At 37.2% G+C, this 24,138-nt stretch overlaps 1 protein-coding gene across 14 annotated transcripts in view; it reads right to left on the bottom strand.

The window, feature by feature from the left end:
- Positions 1–709: 709 nt before the first annotated feature.
- CLASP2 (cytoplasmic linker associated protein 2) overlaps positions 710–24,138 on the bottom strand; it is a 178,485-nt gene continuing 155,056 nt past the window's right edge. For all 14 annotated transcript variants that reach the window (XM_032648259.1, XM_032648263.1, XM_032648260.1 and 11 more), the window contains 9 exons: positions 22,803–22,946; positions 21,376–21,482; positions 19,306–19,459; positions 15,696–15,924; positions 9,164–9,357; positions 8,536–8,664; positions 6,150–6,356; positions 4,962–5,078; positions 710–2,682 (listed from right to left, as the gene is read on the bottom strand). In XM_032648259.1, the coding sequence (XP_032504150.1) occupies positions 2,596–2,682; positions 4,962–5,078; positions 6,150–6,356; positions 8,536–8,664; positions 9,164–9,357; positions 15,696–15,924; positions 19,306–19,459; positions 21,376–21,482; positions 22,803–22,946 (1,368 nt within the window). In that variant the 3' untranslated portion in view covers positions 710–2,595. The remainder of the gene's footprint in view (positions 2,683–4,961; positions 5,079–6,149; positions 6,357–8,535; positions 8,665–9,163; positions 9,358–15,695; positions 15,925–19,305; positions 19,460–21,375; positions 21,483–22,802; positions 22,947–24,138) is intronic.

The raw sequence follows: 24,138 nt of genomic DNA, 5'->3' as shown, positions 1-24,138 counted from the left end.
TAGATCTGGCCTGAAGATTTTAGTTTTTTACTGTAAGACATAACTTGATGAAAAGTCATTTTGACCTGAAGTTTATAATAAAATATGAAGGAATATAGCAAATTTACTCCAAATATGAAACCTCAGGTTCAAATCATATCTTACTTGAAAATGTCAGAAGTCTATTACAGATTCTGAAAACCCACAAGAAACAAACATGTTTTAAAACCTGGAATTATATGTTTTAATTGGTTCTCAGCAGCGTGGGTAAATGAATGACACTGATGATTAGCTTAGGGGAGAAAAGCAGAAAGAAAAAAATTTAACCAGTAGCTTTTTATCACCACTCTTTAATAGCTGACATCTTAATATGTTTCTGGAATGAACAAATTAAAGGTATTATATATAGCAATCTGAATAATCAACAATAACTTTCTTATAGTCTTATCAACTGAAATAACAGAATTTTAAACATGACTTAGCTTTCACTTCGTCACATTAAACCATACTCTTCTGTTACTCAGTTCATTCATTTCTTGAGTGCCTGCCTTTAGATGCCAGGTGTTTGATCTAAGTTTTCAAGTAGAGTTATTATTCAGCTTAAGCGACTCTATTTAGTTGTCAACAGTAGTTAGAGCAGGACCTTAAAGAAGAGGTCAAAATTAGATCAATGTTTAGATCCAAAATGATTATAAAACATACCAAAGGCCATGGAACATACTGAGACGAGTTCAATGTTTAAAATACCTTTTCTTTTTAAGGATAAGCTATAATATATACATGCATATAGAGCTATATACATTGGATTGTGGCTGCTACTCCTGACAGATCTTTTCTCCTTGGATGCACTTAGAAATTCATGAGAATACCACTGAAACAGGACTTTCTAAACATTTTTAAAAACCTAGTTATGAGTTAAGTGACTTGTCACACAGTGAGACGGAAAAACAACTGATATACATTGTTAATTTGTTCAAGTAATGTTATGTACAGTTTTATTGCCAGTATATGCACAACAGTAAGCATAGAACTATAAATACACAATGTAATTAACAGTAGAAAACAAAATTGTTACAGATAAAGTGGGGGATATAGAGAAACTATTTTCCTGCTGCTAGAACAAAAAGGAAGGAAGGTAAAAGCCTATCACAAATCATCCATTCAGAACTCTTGCCTTAAATTCTTTACATACATTTCTACATTTTTTTGATTAAACAAAGAAAGTACAGATAACTCTGTAACAAAAGCAAATTGCCTCCCTAATAGGTTATTTGCCTTTCCAGTCAAATTCACTTTATGTTAGGATTTTTTAAAAAGTCAAGATGAGAAATCATTAGTATCCTGGTTCCAAATTACCAAATTTGCCTTCCACCAAAACTGGTAATTTTTGCAAGTTGGTTGCACATGAAAATAAGAGGTGTAGCAAAAGGTGATTAAAAAAATTTGTTAAAAAGTAACAGAAAATCACCCTTTTAATAGTTTTCCAAAAGACACTATAGGCAGCAGCTCAGTTAAAAGTATTAGCCCTGAAGAGGTAGAGAATTTGAGCCCATTATACAAAGATAATAACCTTGGCACCATCTTCTCTCTCATCAGGATCAATGTTTTCAAGTAAGACAATTTCATGGTAAAAGGAAACCAGGTTCCACCATTTAAAGAAAAGGTGCTGGTCGACTCCCATGTCTCAATAATTAGTTTGTTTATTAAATGAGAAACAGAAGACGGTCAAGGACACACATGCACTTGATTTTTTTTTATGTTTCCATTATCAAGTTTATTCATAAGTGAATTTGATATTAATAAATAAAAAAAGCATCATTCACAACAAAGATAAACAAACCAAAAAACCCTGCAATGAAACCTTCTATTTTAATAAGTAACAGGAAAAACACAGGCTGATGATTTGGTACAGCTTTCTTAAGGGATCATAGAGGGGACATGGTTTTAAATAAAGATGGCAAGATCAACAACCAACAAAGGATATCAGCCTTACAGAACTGGCTGATTCTGTAACATTTCTTTGAGGTCTTAGTTTTAAACTACCGATCACCCCAAAGAAGTTGCAACTAATTAATGACGTGTATCACCATCACACCAACAGAGTCCAGCTGTAGTTCAGATTAGTCCTGCTTTATTTCACATCATTTCAATATTTCTAGCATAGGACATGATACGGAACAAAACTCAAAGTAGCAATAAAAATATTATTCTGCATTTGAATAAAGGCCAAAAAATGTTTTAGACTGTTAAACTTTTAAAGCTTTAAGCATTCCTGTTTAACCAGCATTTTAAAAAATGTATACAGTCATAACATTGGCAAAGGTTAATGGGACGACAAAGAAGTAAAACATGTGAAATGATGAATTAGATTAAAAATTACTTTGTATTGACCAACTGATGTTAATACTGCTTCTTTTGAATTTGGAATAACTATCATAAAAGTTACATGCAGACTGAGGATAGCCCTCTGTTACAGAAAATACAAAACAAAACAAAAAACTAAAACTGGGAAACAATGGCAACTTCCAAAAGATGTATTTGAAAATTTCCTTTCATCGATGAGGGTGGTCTGTCTGTCCTTTCTTTGAGAGACCTGGTTCACTTCCATCAGCTTCACTAACTTTGTCCAGAAACATCAGTAGTGGGATCAGCTCCTCCAGAACCCGTTTGTGCGCGTTTGATGTAAAGATTCAGTAGCTTCATCTGCAGATTCAAGCCAAACACGTCATTTGAGAAAGCTGCTCTCAATTACTGTAAGATGCTCATTAAAAAAATTATACATATGTGAGCTTCAAAAGATATTTTAGACTGAGGGGTTATTATAACGCCCCAGTTACTGTTGATCATTAAGAATTTCAAAAAAAAAATTTTAAGTCTCAGTTTGTTCAGGACAGTATTCTAGCATGCCTTTTCAAAAAATGTTATAGTGATAACATACAAAACTTAGAAGTCACCATTAAGACAATAATGATAAACATTTGAGCAGTATGTGCTATACAATATACTGCCTTAAATTCTCTCTTTTTATCTTCACAACATTTTACAGATGAGGAAATCGAGATACAGGATGTGCCATCCCTGCCTAAGGTCATAGGGGTAGAGAGAAGTGGGCCAGGAGAGGCAATTAGGCACTTGGGCTCCAGCACCCAAGATCTCAGACAACTACATCACTGCTCTCCTAACAAGAATGTTTTTGATTTCTCTGTGTCATTTTGCAGTCTTTATTGTATGAGATCATATTTTTATAGTTTGGAATCAAAGCACATCCAATTCTGTTTTCTACTTTTTTTTCACCTAATGTCATTCTCAGATATTTTTCCTACCTACTGTCTTCACATGCAACATTACTACTGGCTGCCTAGTATTCTGGTAAAGTGCTGAATTTTAATTCTTCTACAGACAAATCTGGATTATCAGGACCTAACTAAAATTTATGACAAAACTCTGGATACATTTTTCTCTGAAAACCACTTTGTTGTTCAAAGTTTGCTTTTTTAACATTCTCTTTGACCGAAGGGTTTTTAAACCTGGTGTCCACAAGATTCAGAGGCTCACTGAACGCTCCCCGCCCCCATGAAACTATGCGTAAAATTTATCTGTATGCATTTATTTTTCTTGGGATGAGATTATAGCTAAAGCTCAAAGTGGTCTGTAACACAGAAAAGGTTAAGAACCACTGCTTTCTCTTTCTCTTTCTTTCTTTCTTTCTTTCTTTCAGCCACGCCACACAGCATGGCTGGGATCTGAGTTCCCTGACCAGGGATCAAACCTGCGCCCCCTGCAGTGGAAGCACAGAGTGTTAACCACTGGACCTCCAAGGAAGTCCCTAGAACCATTGCTTTAATCTATCTATAACTTGTATAGGTATTTATTGTAAGGTATATACCTGAGCTCTTTTTCTTTCTATGTATTTTTTCTTCCCTTTGCTACTTAAAAAATAAATTTGATTATAGTAATGACAACTGTTAGGATTGGGGGAAACTTTTTATATGAAGGTGAGTGTCTTGCCAGTTAACTGGTTCATAAACCAAAATTCAACAATCATAGTTTATCCTCACCCCTTAGAACAAATTTCAAGGTTTTGATAGTATCAAAGAAATGAAGAAAGCAAGACTGATTTTGTGTTTTTTTGCATCTTAAGGACTAATTGGAAAATTTACTTTAACATAACAAATCAAAGTTAAACATTTATTGTGATCATCATAAGAACAGAAAGAGGAAAAACAAATACTTGATTATCATAGTTCATAAAGGAAAATTTTTTTAATGTTCAATTGTTCCATATTTGGGGACATATAAATCCATGGATATATAACTATTATTTATTCTTAATTAAACAGCCTTTGGGGGTAAGGATTTCGGAATGGGATTGAGGAGAGTCAGTTGGTGATCAATAAATAACCAGAAGCTGTAGGCATTTTTTTCACAGCAGTCTACCAACCACCGTACCAAACCGCTGACCTCACCTGAGTAACAGATGTGAAAGTACAAACAGCTAAACTGCAAACGGTAAGAGGAATAAGTTGGATTTGCAAAGCTTAATTAAAATCCGAATAACAAATTTACTCTTTTTATTTAAATTAATTAATTAATTTTTGGCTGTGCTGGGTCCCCGTTGCTGCATGCAGGCCTTCTCTAGTTGAGGCGAAAGGGGGCCACTCCTCGTTGCGGTTTGGGCTTGTCATTGCGGTGGCTTCTCTTGTTGTGGAGCATGAGCTCTAGGCACGCGGGCTTCAGTAGTTGTGGCACGCGGGTTCTAGAGTGCAGGACCAGCAGTTGTGGCACACGGGCTTAGCTGCTCCACAGCATGTGGGATCTTCCTGGACCAGGGCTCAAACCCATGTCCCCTGCATTGGCAGGCGGATTCTCAACCATTGCCCCACCAGGGAAGCCCCCAAATTTACTCTTTAACACACTCAAAGAACTAAATTTTGAAGAAGGACCCACAGCCACCATCTTTAGAACAGAGCAGCACTACTTACTTTACTGCCAGTGAGCTGACTGAGATGTGGTTTTAGTTCATCACCAATTACCGCATGAACAGCCACCAGGCAGAAGACACAAGCTTTCCGAACACTGCTCTCCGAATTATCATAACCCTGGGAAGAAAAGTCCTTGTTAGCACTCCTGCAGGATCTGAGGAAAGTACCATTCCACAGAGACAGAAGTGCAACTCAAAGAGGAGATCCCAAGTATGATGAGGAGACAGAGCTTTACTGACTGGACAAAGTTAATTTCTCACCTTTTCAGGCAGAGACGTGCCCTTCCCTCCTCCACCTCGCCTTCGGCATCCCCACTCCACTGTCAGACTTCCTTATCGGGTTCTTTCTTACTTAGCTTGGAAAGCTGCAATCTTCTGACTCTGGGGCTGCCCCTCTGCCAATCCACCCTGCCAAAGTCTCTGAATTAACCTTCCTAAAGCAGTCAGCTGTAGTGAATTCAACAGCTCCTCACTATTGAATAAAACCTAAACTCCTTGGCCTGGCAGTCAAGGTACTCCTGTAATCCAGGCTGAATTAATCTTAACATCTGGCCCATCCCTACCATTACTCTAAGTTATTCATCCAACAAACATTTATTCAGTACCCACTATATGTATGACACACACCTATTATGTATATTCTGTTCTTAGCACCAAAGCACAGATAAGAAAGGAAAAGATTTGGATCTTATCTTCAAGCACCTCACAATTTAGTAGTATTCGGCTTAGAACAGTCACAAAGGTAATACTATAGAAGCACAAAGAAATGAATGATTAACTCTCTTCAGGAGGGATCTTAATATACATACTATGTAATATTAGTCATTAAAATTACATTATAGAATATTATTTATTGGATGGAAAAAGTTCACAATCTATGATTAAGTTAAGCAAAGCATGTTACAAAATATGATTCCATTTTTTTAAAGTATTTATATGTATGGGTTTGTATGCATAGAAAAAAAACCACATTAAATGGTAAGTTACCATGCTAAATGGTAAGTTTTATGTTATGTATATTCTACCACACACACACACACACACAGCTAATTACAGAAAGTCTTTGCTCCGAACACCTAAGACAGCAGGAAGGCTTGGTCATGCCACTAGTGTTGCCTGGCAAGTGCCTAAAATAACCGAGTCCCAAATGTATCACACATAGCTTATTCCTCCAAGCTTTGCTGCTTACCTGTATTAGGCCTGGCATAATCTCTGGCAAAAGCAGGTTAAGGGTTTCCTTGGAAACTCTCTCTATCACTTTTGTTTGCATTTTGATTGCAGCCAGATTAATTGGGTAATCTGCAGTTTGGATGATGGGACAAAGCACTTTGATGCACTGCTCCGGACTGATTGAAGTGGCCAACACTGAAGCAGCTTCCTCAGCAGATCTCACCACCTAAAACAAAGAGTTCAACATTTAGCAGGGAAGTAATTTTGTAAAACGTATACTGTGGCCTGGATGTATACATTTCATGAAATAAGTCCTAGGACGTGATATCTGGGATTTTCTTTGAAAACACTAAACAAACAAACATAAAAGGTGAGGGTACAGATAAAACAGGTTTGGCAAAACGTTGATAACTGTTGAAGCTAGAAGATGGAAACATGGTGCTTTTTTACATCTTTCTTCCTTCATTTGTGTTCTCTTAATGTTGGCTTGATTCAGTGATTAAAAGCAACTTTAACATGATATTGTGGTCTAGTTCTGCAGGGGAGTGGAGGCTCTGTCCACCTAGACTACACTGTGACTGGAGTCCTCTGCATCAGCCACGCTGAGACGCTGGTCATTGTTCGGACCCTCAACTCCAGGAGGGCTTGTGCCTTTTATCAAGTTATTAACAAAATAAAATAAAAATCATTTCATTAATATGTTATCAAGTTAACAGGCTATTTCCCCTACTGTTCATAATGATTTTCTTTCCTTCTATATTGGACTTGGGGCAGGTAAAACACTGGTTCTGCAATCAAGAGAAGAAACAATTATCTATATTTTTATTGGAAGCTGTAATCTCTAAAGATGGTCTTGAAAACATGTAAAAATTATTGCTTTTGCTGCTACTTTGGTATTGTCTCATTTGTGCTCTCAATCTGTGAGAGGTACTTATAAAGGTATAGTGGAAAATACACTGCAAGTCAGAAGACCTAGAGCTAATTTCAGCTCTAACAGCTTAAGAATGTCAATTTTATCTTTGGTAAAAACTGGTATGCTACAAGGCCTTATTTAGGTCAGAAGGTGGATAACTAAACTACAAATATTACATAGTTTTTTTAAGCCTTCAGCAAGATGCTACAGATGTACCACTACTAAACACCAAGTGGATTTTTTTAAAAATCGGATTAAAAATCCAGGTAGATTTAAATCTTATGGCTCACTCTCCTATAAGATTCACAGTCACAGCTTCTGAAAAGTGAATTACCCAGAGGGTTTCGATTTTTTCATATCCTCACCAACATTTCTTATTATCGTTCTTCATCATGTGTGTGAAGTGTGGTATTTCATTGTGGTTTTTTTAGCTGCATTTCCCTAAAGATTAATGAGGGTGAGAATCCTTTTATGTGCTTACTGGCCATTTGTATATCTTCTTTGAAGAAATGTCAACTCAGATCCTTTGCTCGTTGAAAAACTGAGTTATTTACCTTTTCATTGTTGAGTTATGAGAGTTCTTTATATATTATGGTGGTTAGTCCCTTAGACATGATTTGCAAAAATTTTCTCCTATGTTATGCTCTGTCTTTTCACTTTCCTGAGAGCATCCTTTGAAGCACAAAAGTTTTTAATTTTGATAAAGTTCAATTTACTCTTTTTTTCCTTGTTGATTATTTCTGCTTTTGGTATTGTATCTAAGAAGCTATTGCCTAACCCAAGGTAACAAAGATTCACACCTATGCTTTCTTCTGAGAGTTTTACAGTTTTAAATCTTATACTTAACTTTAATCTATTTTGTCTCACTGCTGTTTTAACTCTCTTTTTTTTGACTTGTCTTTTGCTTATGTATTGCTCTGATGCTTTCTCTTAGAGTTGCAGTCCCTATTTGAAACTTGCTTTTCTAATTATTTTAATAAAAGTCCTTATGATTATCTCATCTCACTGGTTATCTCATCAGTGTCATTGGTCATGATGGGGATATCCTGACTATAATGTAACAAGACAGGTTTACAGGACTCTTTCAGGAAAGCTGTACTCATTGTTTTACTGAGTAACTTTTAACAGACATCTAGCTCCTATAGGCAATTTACCACTTTAAAGTAACAATGATTCTTATCTTCATTAGTTATTTTTAAAAAACAAATTCTTATTGGTAAATGGAAAGTGAAGTTAAGATTGGTGAACTCTAAATGGAAATCTACAAGTGAATTATAGGAGAAAATGAAATCATATAAATTATATCCTAGAGCTCACCTATTTTAGGTAAAAGGCCATGGTATCAATATAATTCGTTAAACAGAAAAGATTATATGTTTGCTTCTCAATCAGATACTACCTTGAACATTAAGAAAATGCTTGCTAAGAGTACTTCCAAACAACGTTTGTATGTTTCATGCAATAATATCAGAAGTACTGTCAGGTCACTTACCTCCTTATGAGGATCTTTATGTGCTTCCAGTGTTTTCATGACAGTCAGTTCTGCATAGTTTTTAAATCTTGCTGGTTGATGCCTTAGGATTTCTCTTAAAACCTTTAATGCCAAAGCCCTGATTGTAGGCTAAGAAGAAATATTTTAATGTTTTTAATATTTTGGGTTGTAGACGATCTTTATATTTTCCATTTCTGTAACTTAAGGGTCTTAATATGGGTTGGGGGAATTGCAGACAACTGCATAAAATATGCGGTATATTACACAATTAAGTTTTCACATCTCTAGTTGAAAACTAATACTTCTTAAAGAAACCAAGAACCACTACATTCTATTAAAAAGGAAGTTTTACTTTTGAACAACTAATTCAAATATGCAAAAAAAAGTACTCTCCTATAAAAATTTTATCAGCAACCTTTCATTTTCCCTGTTGTCAACTGTTGAAAATCACTGAGCTGCTTGGTTGGGAAGAAAAAGTAGTTTACAGTGAAAATTTCAGGCAGAAAGAAGCAGCAGAAAAGACTCATTTTCCCAATTTCCAAATCTGTGTAGCACTTGATTAATAGGCAATGACAGGCAATCCAAGACAGGAAAAACAGGCTATTGTTTACATATTCTGCCGTTTTACCTCTTTATCCCCAAGGGTTTCAAGCAATAAAAGTAATATTGTTTTGAAGTGTTCATCCCAAACACTGAAAGATTCTTCCTGTGTCAGTTTCATGAGTTCATAGAGGGCGATTTTTCTTTCTTCTACACGTTCATTATGGTTAGACAACTCCTTCAATAACTCTGCAACCAGGTCAGAATGGTCTAGGGAAAGATCTGTCATAAGGACATGATGTTAATTCTGTAACTTTATAGGTCAACTTTCACAAGTACGGGGATGACAACGTTATAACATCATGAACACAAACAGAAAGTTGCTTGTAAAAAAAAAACAAAACCCCAAAACAAAGAAAAATGACCAAGTAATATTCTTTTCCATTTGTCATTCCCAAAACCTCAATGCTAGTTTAAAACCATTTATAATAAAAATTCACAGGAGAATTGTATAATGAACCCCCACGTGCCCATCACCCAGATTTAAAAATTATTAAGATTTTACCATTCTTACATAATCTTTGTACCACCCCCCCCCCAACTTTTTTTCTGAAAAATTTTTAGCAAATCCCAAATGTATCATTTCATCCTTACACACTTCAGCATGCACTTCTATGTTGTCATGCCAGGAGGCTCACAGTGTCTGGGTACTCAATTTTCAGCGATACTAATAAATGATCACTGGATTTAACTGGTAACAACTTGATCCCACCATTGTAAAGTTCCCCGTCAACCTTTTAACTAATGATTTCACCCACTGATGTTGCTAAATCAATTATTTTATTAGGAGTTAAAAATGGGTTGGAATTCTTCTTTGAGAGTGAGTTTATCAACTAGAGATATTTTGATTGCCCTGAAATACAGTTTGATAGAAAAGGCAGAATACCTAATATGTTTCCCTTGAAATTTCTAAGTGAAGAGTTGGGCCCAGTGGTTATCAAGGAGTTTTCATTTGTTTTTGCTTTCTTTTTTTAAAGTATAATTATGAACTCATGAATATTATGAATGTTAAAGGACACATTATTTTTCAAAGTCATGAGATAATGCTTTGAGAAATCTTTGTAGGAAAGACAGTTAAATCCAAAAGTTGACATTAGAACATTAAAAAATACCAGAGCTCTTCCTAAATTCTTTTGATGATAAAATACATGATAAATTCAGGTTTGAGGGACTTGGGCAGGCATTTGCTTGAGCTTGTGCCATAGATTCTTTTCCCTTCTAACTCATTCTCTGGAATAAAATAATCACAGAACATGGTGCCTAAGCCTAGAAGGTACACCTGGGGTCACTCCCTCTCCCAAGTCTCCAGGAAAGACAGCTAACACTGTGGAGCTGTATTCTCTGTGGCTTCACTTGGCATGAGTATGCTGGCCTTTTGGAGAGGGTTGCTGCCTACAAGAGGAAATGCTCAAGAGGAAAGAGCACTTTTCCCAAAAATGAACTTTGAGGTTGTAGTTTGCCACATGGTTCACAACTGGTCCATAAAAACAGAAGCTACTGTGCCTCATCCTGCCAGCTGGTTAGCCACACTGACCTAGAGATACCAATGGCCTGACATTATAGGTCTCAGGGAACCCACAACTACAAGTAGGGAAAGAAAAGTTATATTTCACTTAAGAGGATTCAGAAACCTGAGGAAAGGAAATCAAGCTGAACTACTAGAACAGATGACTTCTACTGGAACAAAACTAACAGATGATAGGGAAGGGAAATTGAACCAAAATGTAATGATAATATTCACTGCCTATAAAAAAGGAAGTTTGTTAGGACAACTTTTGTGGAACTATAATAAGAGCACGAAGAACTTCTGGTCCCCAAACACTCATACACAGAGCACAAAATGTGATTACTGAATTTAAAAACTTGAGATAGTCTGGAAAGAATGATCACTGAGGAGAACTAAATTAGGGTTTTGGAAGATCAGGAAGAACCTCTGCAAAATGCAGAGCAAAACCATGAAAAATGAGAAATTTGAGTTCAAAGATCTTAACTTGGAGAATAAAAACTGTCTTATAATAATTTCATTTGTATAGACCAACATTAGAACAATATTGCTGGCTTAACAAGAACTACTGCAGCAGGATCAATACATCTCTATAAACCACTCAAAAATCACTCCTGTGAAGTTACATTATCAGACTTTCAAAGATGTCATAAAATCATTCTGATAAGAGTATATTTTATTTCAGCTGAATCAAGGGAAATCTCAAGAAAATGCTTTGTTTCAAAGGAACTCAGTTCTCCTCTTCATGAATATAGGCTTTGTAATTAGAAGATAATTAGAAATGACTTGTCATATAATGGTCTGGACAGATGACTGACAGGAAAATAACTTCTGCCAAAGAAAGCACATAAATTATTTGTTAAAAACTGAACTATTTATGTCATAAAAACGAGATAAACCTAACGTACTGAATTAATTAAGATAAAGTATAATCAACTGTATTTCCTCTTCTGACACATAGAAGCATTGTTGTTCTGTGAAAAGAACACAGGCTCTGGAGTCTCACCAAGCCTCTGCCCCTTAGCCTTTGTGTGATAGGAGCACACTCTCAATTACTGTGGAGGCTGGGTTTTCTTATCAGTAAAATGGGAAAACAGCACGCACTTCCTAGGGTCATGGTGAGGACCTGGGCCTGAAATGAGTCTCCCTTGAATAACAGTATCACCCTCACTAGAGGTAGTACATATTCTGGAATATTATAGTCCCTGGTAAACTTTACAAAGGTCATAATTAGAACTGGCCATTAGTGGGTTTGACTTGTTAGTTTTGATAAATGTATCACGAATGTGTGTATCTGTCTGTAATATGTACAGACACATCTGAGTAAGAGAGATACTTCATAAGTCTCAGAATTTTAAAACAAATTCCTACTTGAACAAAATAATTATCTCCCGCCAAAAGTTTTATATTTTAAAAACAAAATAAGGAGAAATTTTACTTGGGGGCAGGGCATAAAAGAACAATTAAAACAGCAAAATGGAGGTCAATACGTTAAAAAAGATAATGTCAGCAATGTTTACAATAAAATAATGTCAAATAAGGTCTTCCCCACCTCAAATTTAAAAAAGAAAATAGACAGTAAATGAAAACAATTGCTATATGAAGCTTGGAACAACTACTATTTTGGTGTAACTGAAGGCTTATCTATCTTCAAATGTTTCAGAAGTCAATCAAGTATTATGCTGTGAAGAAATAACGTTCTCAAGTTCAAAAATATTCTACCCAGTTAGGTTTCAGTTATATAATTTCCAAAGATATTTTCCTTTAACAAATGAGAAATATATGATCCTTAGTAAAGGAGAAGAGAATTAGACAATAAGGGGGTGATCTTGCTAAGTTGTCATAATTTTGGCTTTGTGGTACTTGTGATATATCAAGCCTCAACATGAGAAACTGGTAAAAACACAATTCCTCAATCTCATAAAATGAAGATATTTTTCCATTTATCAAAATTACAGGCCTGGGGACAGATTCCCAGGCAGAGTACGGAGGGTTTCCACACGTGAGAGTGGGAAAGATAGGGTTTCAGAGCTCAGCTAGAACAAGAAGCGTGTCCACATGTAGTGGCAACCAGGTGTGATGTGTCAGGGCCCAAGCAGAATGGCACTGAGGCCAAGGAAGTTGAGGGTGGAATGGTAGAGCCCAGCAGGGTGGGGAGTGCATCCACGCAGGTGAGGAGGTGGTGGCCGAGATGGAGAACTGGCTGCACACAGGAGGATTGATAAAATAAGTAAGTATATTCAAGATAACAGAAGTCAGGTTTCTCACAGGGGGTTATTAATATGGAAAGGGAGAAACTAAAATTAACCTTATGGTGCTAGACTAGAATTGGAGTTATTGGTATAAACACATAGCTTTTGACAGATACAGCAATAGATATAAATCAGCGTGCATGCGTGTATACACACGTACGTGTGTACACAAACACACACACTCCCTAGCTCTAGTCACTTAAGAGGTCTGGGGAGTAGTGATGTCCCACCAGCATTGAGTACACCTAGTGCCCAGACTTTAGTCTTTAAAGACCATTTTCTGTTAAAAGAAACCAAGGATCGATCCTTGGAGAAATGGTTGATTCCAGGACTGAAGCAAGGACGGTATAAGATTTTGCTGTGTCAGAATGTAAGAATGGGGACATGTTAAAAGGACACAAAAGCCAGCTTGAATGGGATCCTGATGGTCAAATTAAGGACAATTTGAGCATCAAAATAAATAAAAACAGTTAAACATTATAGCCCATTGAATACAACAGGAAACTATGTGTCTGTACAGTTATAAATATTTATTTTTTTTAAATAAATAAAATTTAAGTTTAATGAGGAACAGGATATTTACAGTTTTAAAGTACCTCTCCACAAAACACTTATTAATTACAAAATGAGTAACTTCATAGTGGAGAAGCCAGTTAGCAGCACCAAAATCAAGTTATCAAAATTACATCACCAATCTTGGGGCAAAGGGAAATCATGTGTTAGTTGAAAGATGCACTGACACTTCTGTGATACGGATGCCAAGAGTACAAAATCTGAATCCAATCATCAGAAACATCAGACAAACCTAAATTGAGGGAAATGCTACAAAATAACTGGTCTTTAACCATCAAAAGTGCCACGGTCATGAAAGCCAAGAAAAGACTGAACGTGATGATTAAATGCAACAGACATTCTGAACTGGATACTCCACTATAAGATATTATCGGGACAAGTGGAAAAACTCTAAGGATGGGTAGTTATTAATGTAGCACTGATAATTCCCTGACTTTGATGAATATATTGTAATTATGCAGGAGACTGTCTTTGTTTACAGAAAGTATGTCCTAAAGTATCTGAAGTGATGGCGCGTCAGTTTGGCAACTTACTCTCAGATGGTTCAAGAAAAAGTTCCTTCTACTGTACTCCCAACTTTTAAGCTTTTGACTATTTTGAAATAATACTTAAAAAAAACCCCTACATATATATATATATATATACCTATATAGTGCATATATATGTGAGATATATATAGCGGAGCCGAAGCAAGAAATGTCAGTTGTGACCTCTGTGCATAAATACTTTAAAACCCATTTAAATTAAGCTGCTAAAGCTAGGTCTCAATCACCAGGCTGCTGCTACTATGCAGGGTTCCAAGGGCACTTTGCTGCCAGGTCCAATTCATACACTTCTGTTATGCTGCTAATCATGACTAAACCTCAACAGCATAGTCGACAATTTATGATAGATGAAAATACACCAAAGTGCATAATTGTGGCGATTTTATAGATTCTTATGTAATTTAGACAGTTTGGTATGTTGTCAGAATTTTGCCTTTGTGATATATGTGATACATTAAGTCTCTTAACATGACACGTTGGCCAAGATATGATTCATTGACCTCATTAGTAATCAAAGAAATTCAGAAGTGAAGATATTTTTCTATTCATCAAAATTAGAAAAATTAAAAAATAATCTGATATCTAATTTCTCAGTCTTCCTAACAATTAAGGAAATGCTCATTAGGATGACCTATTTTATATCCATCACAATGACAAAAAATAAAAACACTTAAACATTCTGGGTTGGTGAGGAAATCAGTACTACTTAAACTGGCCAAGTGTTTTGAGTTGGTAATTGGTAGTAACTCTCAAAACAAACTTACAGATATCCCTTAATTGGGCAATTCTATCCCTAGAAATCTCTTAGAATTACCTGTATGTGTACATAAATTTTATGCAGAAATATGTTCACTGACAGCAACACTGAACGAATAAAGGGAAAATCAGAAATTACCTAACTATGAAATCATGAGAGTGTTGAGGGGGAGACTTTCAAGTTTATTTACATAAAGTTATATATTACTATACATTACTTCGTTAAGAAAAGAATTAATGGATCATGTAATTTGTAGAGGAAAAGAATGTAACTCCTTACTATTAAAAATAAGTAAAACATTTACAGTGTTCTGTACTTTATAGTCAGTTCTTATACACCTTATCCAAACCTTACTGCATACTGTGATCAGAAGGGCAGGTAACATAGCATCTCCAACCTAGGGACAAGTGAGATTCAGGAAGGTCAACCAACTTCCCAGGTGATGCAGCATAGGGTCAGAGCTTAGACCTAAGCCAACTCCAAATCTTAATGGTAGCTTTTCCCATATTTGATTCTTGAATGTATCTTATTAAAGAGTTTATGACTTCACACTCAAAAGGCTATTGTAAAGAATGGGTATCCTTTCAAAGGGTTTTGTCATTCTGGTATAAAAATTGAAAACTAAACGAAATGTGTCTAGAGATAGACTAAATTTATAAGCTACAACTGGTTTCAGTTGTTTCTGGGAGGTCACTGAGGTTTTCTTGATTTCAAGGATGATATTAGGATGATTAATCTGTCTCTTATTCAGGGTCAGAAAACCACCAAACCACTAGAAATGAGCTCCTAGAAGATGGGAGAGAACGTTCCCACCCCCAAAGATCCTTACTTTTTAGGGAGTTACAATAAAAGAGCATGCATATTTCATTTGCTTCGTTGATTATCAGTCCTCCAAAACACAGACAGTAGCAGCAGGACCCAGGACATACCATCAGGAAACTGGTCAGCATCATCATCAAACATGGCTTCCTTGAGGGCAGACTTATTGAAGGGACTGATGCTATCTGAGTAGTTATACGGATTATAGTCTCGAGAGCGTGGAGAGGAGTGAGCAGGCATCGAATGGAGCAATGAAGTTTTATTATCAAGGGCTGTTTGGCTTGAGTCAGTAGCATCACCTCCTGCTCTTGGGTCAGACATCCCAGGACCGCCACATGTCTATTAATGGGAAGGGGAAGGCAGAGCAAATTAACTCCTTTTTAAATCTCTTTGAAATTCTAAAAAGATATTTCCCTACTGCTTCACAGGCTATTTTAAAAAGGTAACAATAACCAGCCAAAAAAAAAATTAAGTAATGGAAATCAGCATGATGAGTTAAAACTTACATGCAAAAAGTCACAGTTTTTTATAAAGAGATGTAAAGAAACCACAGCCATAAGGGCAAATAAGAACTGTAAAAGAATGCTGTCTCTCCTCCTAGAGAATGGACTTGAGGACAGGGGAGGGGGAAGCGTAAGCTGGGACAAAGTGAGAGAGTGGTAGTGTATATATTGACATATATACACTACCAAATGTAAGATAGATAGCTAGTGGGAAGCAGTCACATAGCACAAGGAGATCAGCTCGGTGCTTTGTGACCAGCTAGAGGGGTGAGATAGGGAAGATGAGAGGGAGGGAGACGCAAGTGGGAAGAGATATGGGGATATATGTATATGTATAACTGATTCACTTTGTTATAAGGCAGAAACTAACACACCATTGTAAAGCAATTATACTCCAATAAAAATGTTAAAAAAAAAAGAATGCTGTCTCTAATGATTCCTATAGTTTCCTTGCCAGTGGCTTGATCAAGCAATATATACAATGTGACTAGCAACAGTTTCTCTATGCTAGTTAAAGATACAAAAGGACTTTCATTAGCAACACAGAACTAAAAGCTTAAAGTTGTAAATTATACAATGACAGTGTGTCCAACAAAGTATAAAAAAAAACAAATTAAAAAAAGGCCTACTTAAGAAAAAATAAAAACGTCCCAAAAGGACTGCATAACTTTTGGAAGGATGCCTGATGGAGTTCGGGCACATTAACATACTTATCAAAATATCAATTGTGATCATCAATATCACCATTACCACCATCTACTGAGCAACTCTGTGCCAAGTTGTTAGCTAGGTGCTTCACAAATATCCTTTAAATATTTGCTGTGCGCCTTTTCCATGCTAGGTATTATTCTTGGCACTGGGGATATATTCTTCAACAAACGAGAGAATGCTGTCTATCCTCATGAAGTTTACATTCTAGTGGAAGGACAGAGACATTAAGAAAACATAATGAATAAGTAAAGTATGTGGTACAGTAGGAGGTAATTAGTGTATGGGAGGCAGTACAGTATTATAGGGATCATGAGTGCTGAGGTGGGAGAGAGGAGGCTGAAGATTAAATAGGGTGGTCACTGAGAAGCTACTGGAGCAAAGACTTGGAGGAAGTGAGGAAACTGGCCATGGCTATCTGCAGGAAGAATGTTTAAGGCAGAGGGAGTAGCCAAGACAAAGGCCCCGAGGCAAAAGCATGCCCAGCACAGTGGTTAAGAATCTGCCTGCCACTGCAGGAGACAGGGGTTCGATCCCTGGTCCGGGAAGATACCACATGCTGCTGAGCAACTAAGCCCATGTGCCACAACTACTGAGCCTGCGAGCCACAACTACTGAGCCCGCACACCACAACTACTGAAGCCCACGAGCTCTAGGGCCCGCGTGCTGCAACTACTGAAGCCTGCATGCTGCAACTACTGAAGCCCACGCGCCTAGAGCCTGTGCTCCACAACAAGAGAAGCCACTGCAGTGAGAAGCCGGTGCACCACACGAAGAGTAGTCCCTGCTCGCCACAACTAGAGAAAGCCCGCATGCAGCAACAAAGACCCAACAGAGCAAAAAAAAAAAACCATGCCCAGTAAGTTGAAGGAACAGCAAGGAAGCATGTAGCTAAAGCAGAGGAGAGTAGTAGGAGATGAGGCCAGAGAGGTAAAAAGGGAAAAAAGTCTACTGTATAGACTGTGGCTTATATTTTTTTTTTTTTTTGCGGTACGCAGGCCTCTCATTATTGGGGCCTCTCCGGTCGCGGAGTACAGGCTTCGGACGCGCAGGCTCAGTGGCCATGGCTCACGGGCCCAGCCACTCCGTGGCATGTGGGACCTTCCCGGACCGGGGCACAAACCCGTGTCCCCTGCATCGGCAGGCGGACTCTCAACCACTGCGCCACCAAGGAAGCCCTGTGGCTTATATTTTGAAGATGGAGTCAACAGATTTCCTGCTGGACCGAGAAGGGAGGATGAGAAAAAGAGATGAGAAAAGACAACTGTTCTGTCCAAGGTTTTTGGCTGAGCAACTAGCATTGCTATCAACTGAGATGGGAAAGATCAGGAGTTCAAACAGGCAGCTGGATGTGTGAACCTGGAAATCAGGAGAGAGGTCTGGGCTGGATGGAGTCATATGATTTATTATATGCATAATAATTTTTAAGGTATGCAGTAATATCCCTATTTTCCTTAGGAAGACATGGAGGCTTAGAAGTGATAATCTGACTAGTGAGTAAATGCCAAACTCACTTCTGCCAGAATCCACTACTTGGCCTCCTGACACTGTACCCTGCTATCACTGGGGAGAAAGTCTCAATTAAGCAGTGACTCTTACTAACCTGTTACTGGTACCATAGGCAGCTTTTGGGGTAGGGAACCTCAAATACGAGTGGTAAGCAGGTTTTTGGCATCCAGTTTACTAGGCTCATCTGCCATACAGGCACGGGGAGAAAAACAATAGCAGGAAGTCAGGAAGCAGAGCAGGGAGCCCTGTCGAGATTTGCTGAAGCACTGCAATGTTCTATAATTTTGTAAACACTGAGAAACCACAGATTCCACAGGAAATGGTGGGATAGCTTGTTCTGAGAAAAGTCTGAGCTGTGAGAGAAAAGTCTAAGAAGAAGCAGAGTAAAAAAAAAACTACTTTTTTGTATAATGGCGGGGTAACAAACTGAGCAATAATACTCACAAATGTCAGAAAGATGGGTCATAACATTCTTAACTGGAACTGCAGAAACTGATGAAACAATCACTATCACTACACTGAACAGGAATAAAAAAGGTTTAAACACCTTATTTTGTCCTACAAGACCCACGTGATCTGGCCCATGTTCCCATACTGGCTTTCATCCTGGTTCTCAACTGTACAAAGCTTGCTCCCATCTAAATGTCTTCGCACTTGCTACTTCTTTTATGGAATTCTTCTCTCCTAGATCTTGTACGGCTTTATTTAGGTCTCAATGCAAATGTCATCTTCCCTTACAACTTAATCTAAAATAGATTCACTTTACATTCTAACCTAGAACTCCACAGTACTCATCTCTACCCAAAAATATACAAGGAACTTGAGGGCAGCGACTCTGCCCAAAACAGTGCCTGGCACATGGTAGATACTCAGTAAATACTGAGTAACTGACCCCTGGAAAATTATCTTTGAAAATGACAGAAAGCAAAGTTTAAAAATAAAACAAAATCAAAAACTCTTAATGAAAACACGTGCGATGTAATAATGTTCAAATACTCACTGAATCGCCTTCATCTTTTTTAGAATCCCTTTTCAATGGCTCATTCATATCTTCTTGACTGCGGAAGCTGAAATTCTGAATTGCTTCAGTGACACCTCTAAGAGAGCTATAAATATCTTCAGAATTCATATTTTCTGTGTCATAATCAAATGCACTATGAAAAAGACAACAATTAATTTTTATCTGTAGTTTTAAAATACAAATATTTTTGAGGAGACTACACGGGATATTTATAAAGACAGGATTAGAGAATGTATATGCTCTAAAGCATAATTAGCAAAACGAAACCTGACAGCTACAAATGGCTAAAGAACATGTCCCACTGATTGCCCATCAAGGGCAGCTTACAGTGACACTAGAATGCACAGCCCTTAACAACTGGTTTGTCTTTTCACCTTCAGAAATGTTCTGACTAACCAGAGGCCAGCAAATTACGACCCCTGAAATCTTAGAATTTTTTTTACATTTTTAAATAGTTGAGAAAAAAATCAAAACAATAACATTTCATGACACAAGAAAATTACATAAAACCCAAATTTCAGTGTCCATAAATAAAATTTTGGAACATAGCAATGCTGATTTATTTAGCTATTATCTATGGCTATTTTCACACTACAGGAGCAGAGCTGAGTAGAGGTGACAAAGACTGCATTGCCTGCAATGCCTAAAATATTTACCATATGGACCTTTACAGAGAATTTGCTAACCCCTGTGGTTAACTCACAATAATGGTACTGCTTAAAGAGGAGATAAATGTATTTTATATAAATCTGTAAGAAGGCTGAGAATTTTTTTTTTTTTTTTTTTGCAGTACGCGGGCCTCTCACTGCTGTGGCCTCTCCCACTGCGGAGCACAGGCTCTGGACGCGCAGGCCCAGCGGCCATGGCCCACGGGCCCAGCTGCCCCGCGGCACACGGGATCCTCCCGGACTGGGGCACGAACCCGTGTCCCCTGCATCGGCAGGCGGACTCCCAACCACTGCGCCACCAGGCAAGCCCAGCTGAGAATTTTTAACAGTGAACGTAAGTGTTACTGATCTGAATTCTATAATCAGATTCTAAAATTCAACTGAGTATGGAATTTAGCCATCAAAATTGTCACATATGTATAACATGGAAAAAACAGGCTACATGATAAGTTTGCAATTGGTCTGCAGTATAATGAAGCATCTTATAATTGTAATGAATATGATGAAGCATATGTTATGATATATGGTTAATAACAAAAATCAAGCTAGTAAGTACAAATATGACCCACTAGACAGAGTGTTTTAAATTTTTATTTTATTTTATTTTACTTTTTTTTGGCTGCAAGGCTTGCAGGATATCTTAGTTCCCCCACAAGGGATTGAACCTGTGCCCCCTGCAGTAGAAGCGTGCAGTCCTAAGTACTAGAACGCCAGGGAATTCCCTAGGTAAAATTTTTTAAAAGGCCAGGAGATGGGAAAAATGTTAATCCATTAATGAGTTAAGAACTTCATCTGAAATATAGCCCATGCTTGAACTGCACAAGTGTGTGAAAATTTCACATGTCTTATTAAGGATCAATCTCACAGTCACATCTTTTCCTAACTATACATATTGCCATTTTATATTTAACCCTTCCCTATTTTTTTTCTTTATTTTTACATTTTTGTCTATAAGGTTAATTTTTTCTTCTATTTTTAGAGGTGGCTGGCCAATATTAGATCTAAATATTCATCATTATAACTTGACCTCAACACTTATATTGAGTATTATAATTGAAAGACACAATTGGCAATTAATGGATTTATACAGCATATCTGAGAAACATAACTATGCTATTTAATGCAACAAGCAGTAATTTCCAAAAGCTGTGTCCCTAAGTTTTCCTGTCACTTACAAAAAACAGTTCCATATCCTATAGATTATTATCCTCTAAAGGGTTAAGTTTTGGAATAAACAACATTTTTTAAATTTGCTAAGTTTCTATGTGTCTAAGACCTTTCAAGTTGAGTAGAAATCAACTGGAATTATATTAATGTCTGTTTTTCTAAGAATGGGGAATCTGCAAATACAAACCATGATGGAAAATAACCCTTTTATCACCTTGGAGATAAAGTATTCTGCGACGTGTTGGTAGGAGAAGTAAGAGGACTGGACCAGTTGGCTGGTGACCGTGGTGTTGGTCTTGTCAAAGGACTCCCCATGGAACCCTGTTGGACGGAGTCAAATAAACATTAACATATGACAGGTAGTTCAACCAAAAGGTTCTTCAGGAAGCCATACAATCAAGATGTTGAACAGCATGAGAGAGCCATACTTATAGGTCATTATTTTAAATATTCATGTACTTATCTCTAGTTTCTGTGGGAAAAAACTTTCTTCCCATTCAGAAATCTAGCTCTTTAAGCCTTTTTATTGTTCTCCTCACACACTTCCTTCTCTCAAATACTACCACAATATCTTTTTCCTCAAAGATAAAACAAGATCCCAAATTAACAATTTTAAATTAGCTCCCTGCTCTGAGACAATTTTCCTTCCTCCAACCATTACGAATGCTCAAATTCTGTTCCCTCTTGAGTTTGAGTTACAAATGAATTTTACAAAGACACCAAAGGAATAGAATCTGGTCATGTTAGTAATTTGCCTATCTCTTAAAATATAACGAAACAATACTTTCTCCTTTTATTTCTTAAAATTTTTATTTTTTGGCCATACCGCACAGCTTGTGGGATCTTGGTTCTCTGACCAGGGATCGAACCCAGGCCCTCAGCAGTGGATGTGAAGAGTTCTCAACACTGGACCACCAGGGAATTCCCCCTTCTTTTAAAAAAACTGACTTTGGTCCCAAGAAATTGTTCTCAGATTGCTCTCCCCTTAGACATTATCTCAATCCTGCCATAAGTGCATCTACTTTCTCCTTTATCCGTTAGCAAAGGTATCGCTCTCTTTGTCTTTTTAAAACTTAAGTTCAATTCTTCAGGCATATTATGTAAATGGTTTGATACCATTTAAATATAACACTAATGTTTCATTTACTCAGATCTTACTTCTCCAAAACAAAATCCTGTGTTATCCAACCACCTATGGGCTGACAAGCCTGTTATTATTAAATGTGAACACACCCTTTAAAGCACTACCCTCCTCGGGACTTATTTGTTATTCCTGGAATAAGTCATCCTTTCTGGTCCTCAAATAAGGACTGGTTCATCTAAAGAGCATGTCCTAATTCTCATGGCTTGCAAAGCTGATGCCCTCATCTAAGTTCTGCTACATTTCACTTTCCTTGTTCATACCCTGGCCACCGTTCACCACCATCTTAATGTACACCAAATTATAATAGAAACATGATAGGCCTAAGAACTCTATTCTTTCCAGGAAAATATTTAATTCTGCCCAGAAAATGCTGCCCAATGCAGATACAAAAATTGTACATTAGGATCAAAGTTTACTTCATGTAAAAAAAAACAAAAACAATTATTGTTAACCAGTCATCACATTATACAATGGCCAAGAAGATAACTGAAAAATACCTGGGTTCCATTGCCAGTGTTTCGAAGGTGATTATGAAGAAGTTTGGTAGCACCATCCTGAAAAGTTTTTGGTAAAGCTCCTAATAACATTGTAAACTCTGGGGTATTGAGTTCAAATAAGGAAATCAGGACTGACTGCGCTGCCTAGAAAAGAAAGACATACAAGAAGCATATGAATATATTTTGTTTACTCAAAGGAGACCATTTTCTTCACTCAACATTTCTGTTCAATAGTGCAAGGCCATCTTTCCCAGGGAAAAAGATGTTCTTATATGCTTTAAAATTTCTTTGCTGGAAGAATAAAATCAAAAACTATTTGACTTACCATTTATTTTTTGAAGGTAAGACAGGAATATGTATAACAAAAAGTATAACAAATACGACCTAACAATCAATGGCAAAAGTCAACCAGACAGTTTCTAGGATTACTCTGTCAATATATGCTCCTACTTCAGTTTTCCTAAAAAAATTATTACAAGAAGAAAGATGGATGGAAATAAGGAACTACATCCCTAAACTATACAAAGCCCATCAAGAGCAACTTAGCACTTTAATTTTCATTTTCTCAATATAGGATTCTTTTTTAACATATTTATTTCTTTTTGGCTGTATCGGGTCTTAGTTGCAGCACACAAGATCTTTCGTTGTGGCGTGTGGGCTCTAAAGCACATAGGCTCAGTAGTTGCGGTGTGCAGGCTCTGTAGTTGTGGTGCACAGGCTCCAGAGTGTATGGGCATTGTAGTTGCAGCACGTGGGCTCTCTAGTTGTGGCACGCAGGCCCAGTTGCCCTGTGGTATGTGGAACCCCAGTTCCCTGACCAGTGATCAACCCACGTCCCCTGCATTGGAAAGCTGATTCTCAACCACTGGACCACCAGGGAAGTCCCATTATATGATTCTTAAATTAACCAGCTGTATTTAGTCTTCTCTCAAAGCAGCTAATCTTAACAAATCTACAATTCGAAGTTAAAACTAGTCTAATGTTTCTGTGGAAATGGGAACAAAAGAAATGTTACTCAGATCAGTTAAGAAAACATAAATTTCCTTTCTTCTTATAAAGTAATCAATTGAGTTATTAAAAGATTACACAGAAACTTAATTGAGAGGAGAAAGAAACCCAAATAGTTCACGATCATGACTTGTATGTAAATGTGCACATCTTGTTCTGGACCCTTTCTGACCCCACTCTATGAAAACCTAAGTGTTCCACGTTTATGACATCTAATAAACAACAGGAGGGGAATGGTGAAATTAAGTTACATTGGCACAATGACATACTACACAACACAGCCTTGAAAGATGATGTAGCTCTATACATGAAGAGACTGGGAGAGGAC

Source organism: Phocoena sinus, chromosome 11 (genome assembly GCF_008692025.1).
Source record: "Phocoena sinus isolate mPhoSin1 chromosome 11, mPhoSin1.pri, whole genome shotgun sequence".
Taxonomy (NCBI): domain Eukaryota; kingdom Metazoa; phylum Chordata; class Mammalia; order Artiodactyla; family Phocoenidae; genus Phocoena; species Phocoena sinus.
This window is presented reverse-complemented; position numbering and strand designations above follow the sequence as displayed.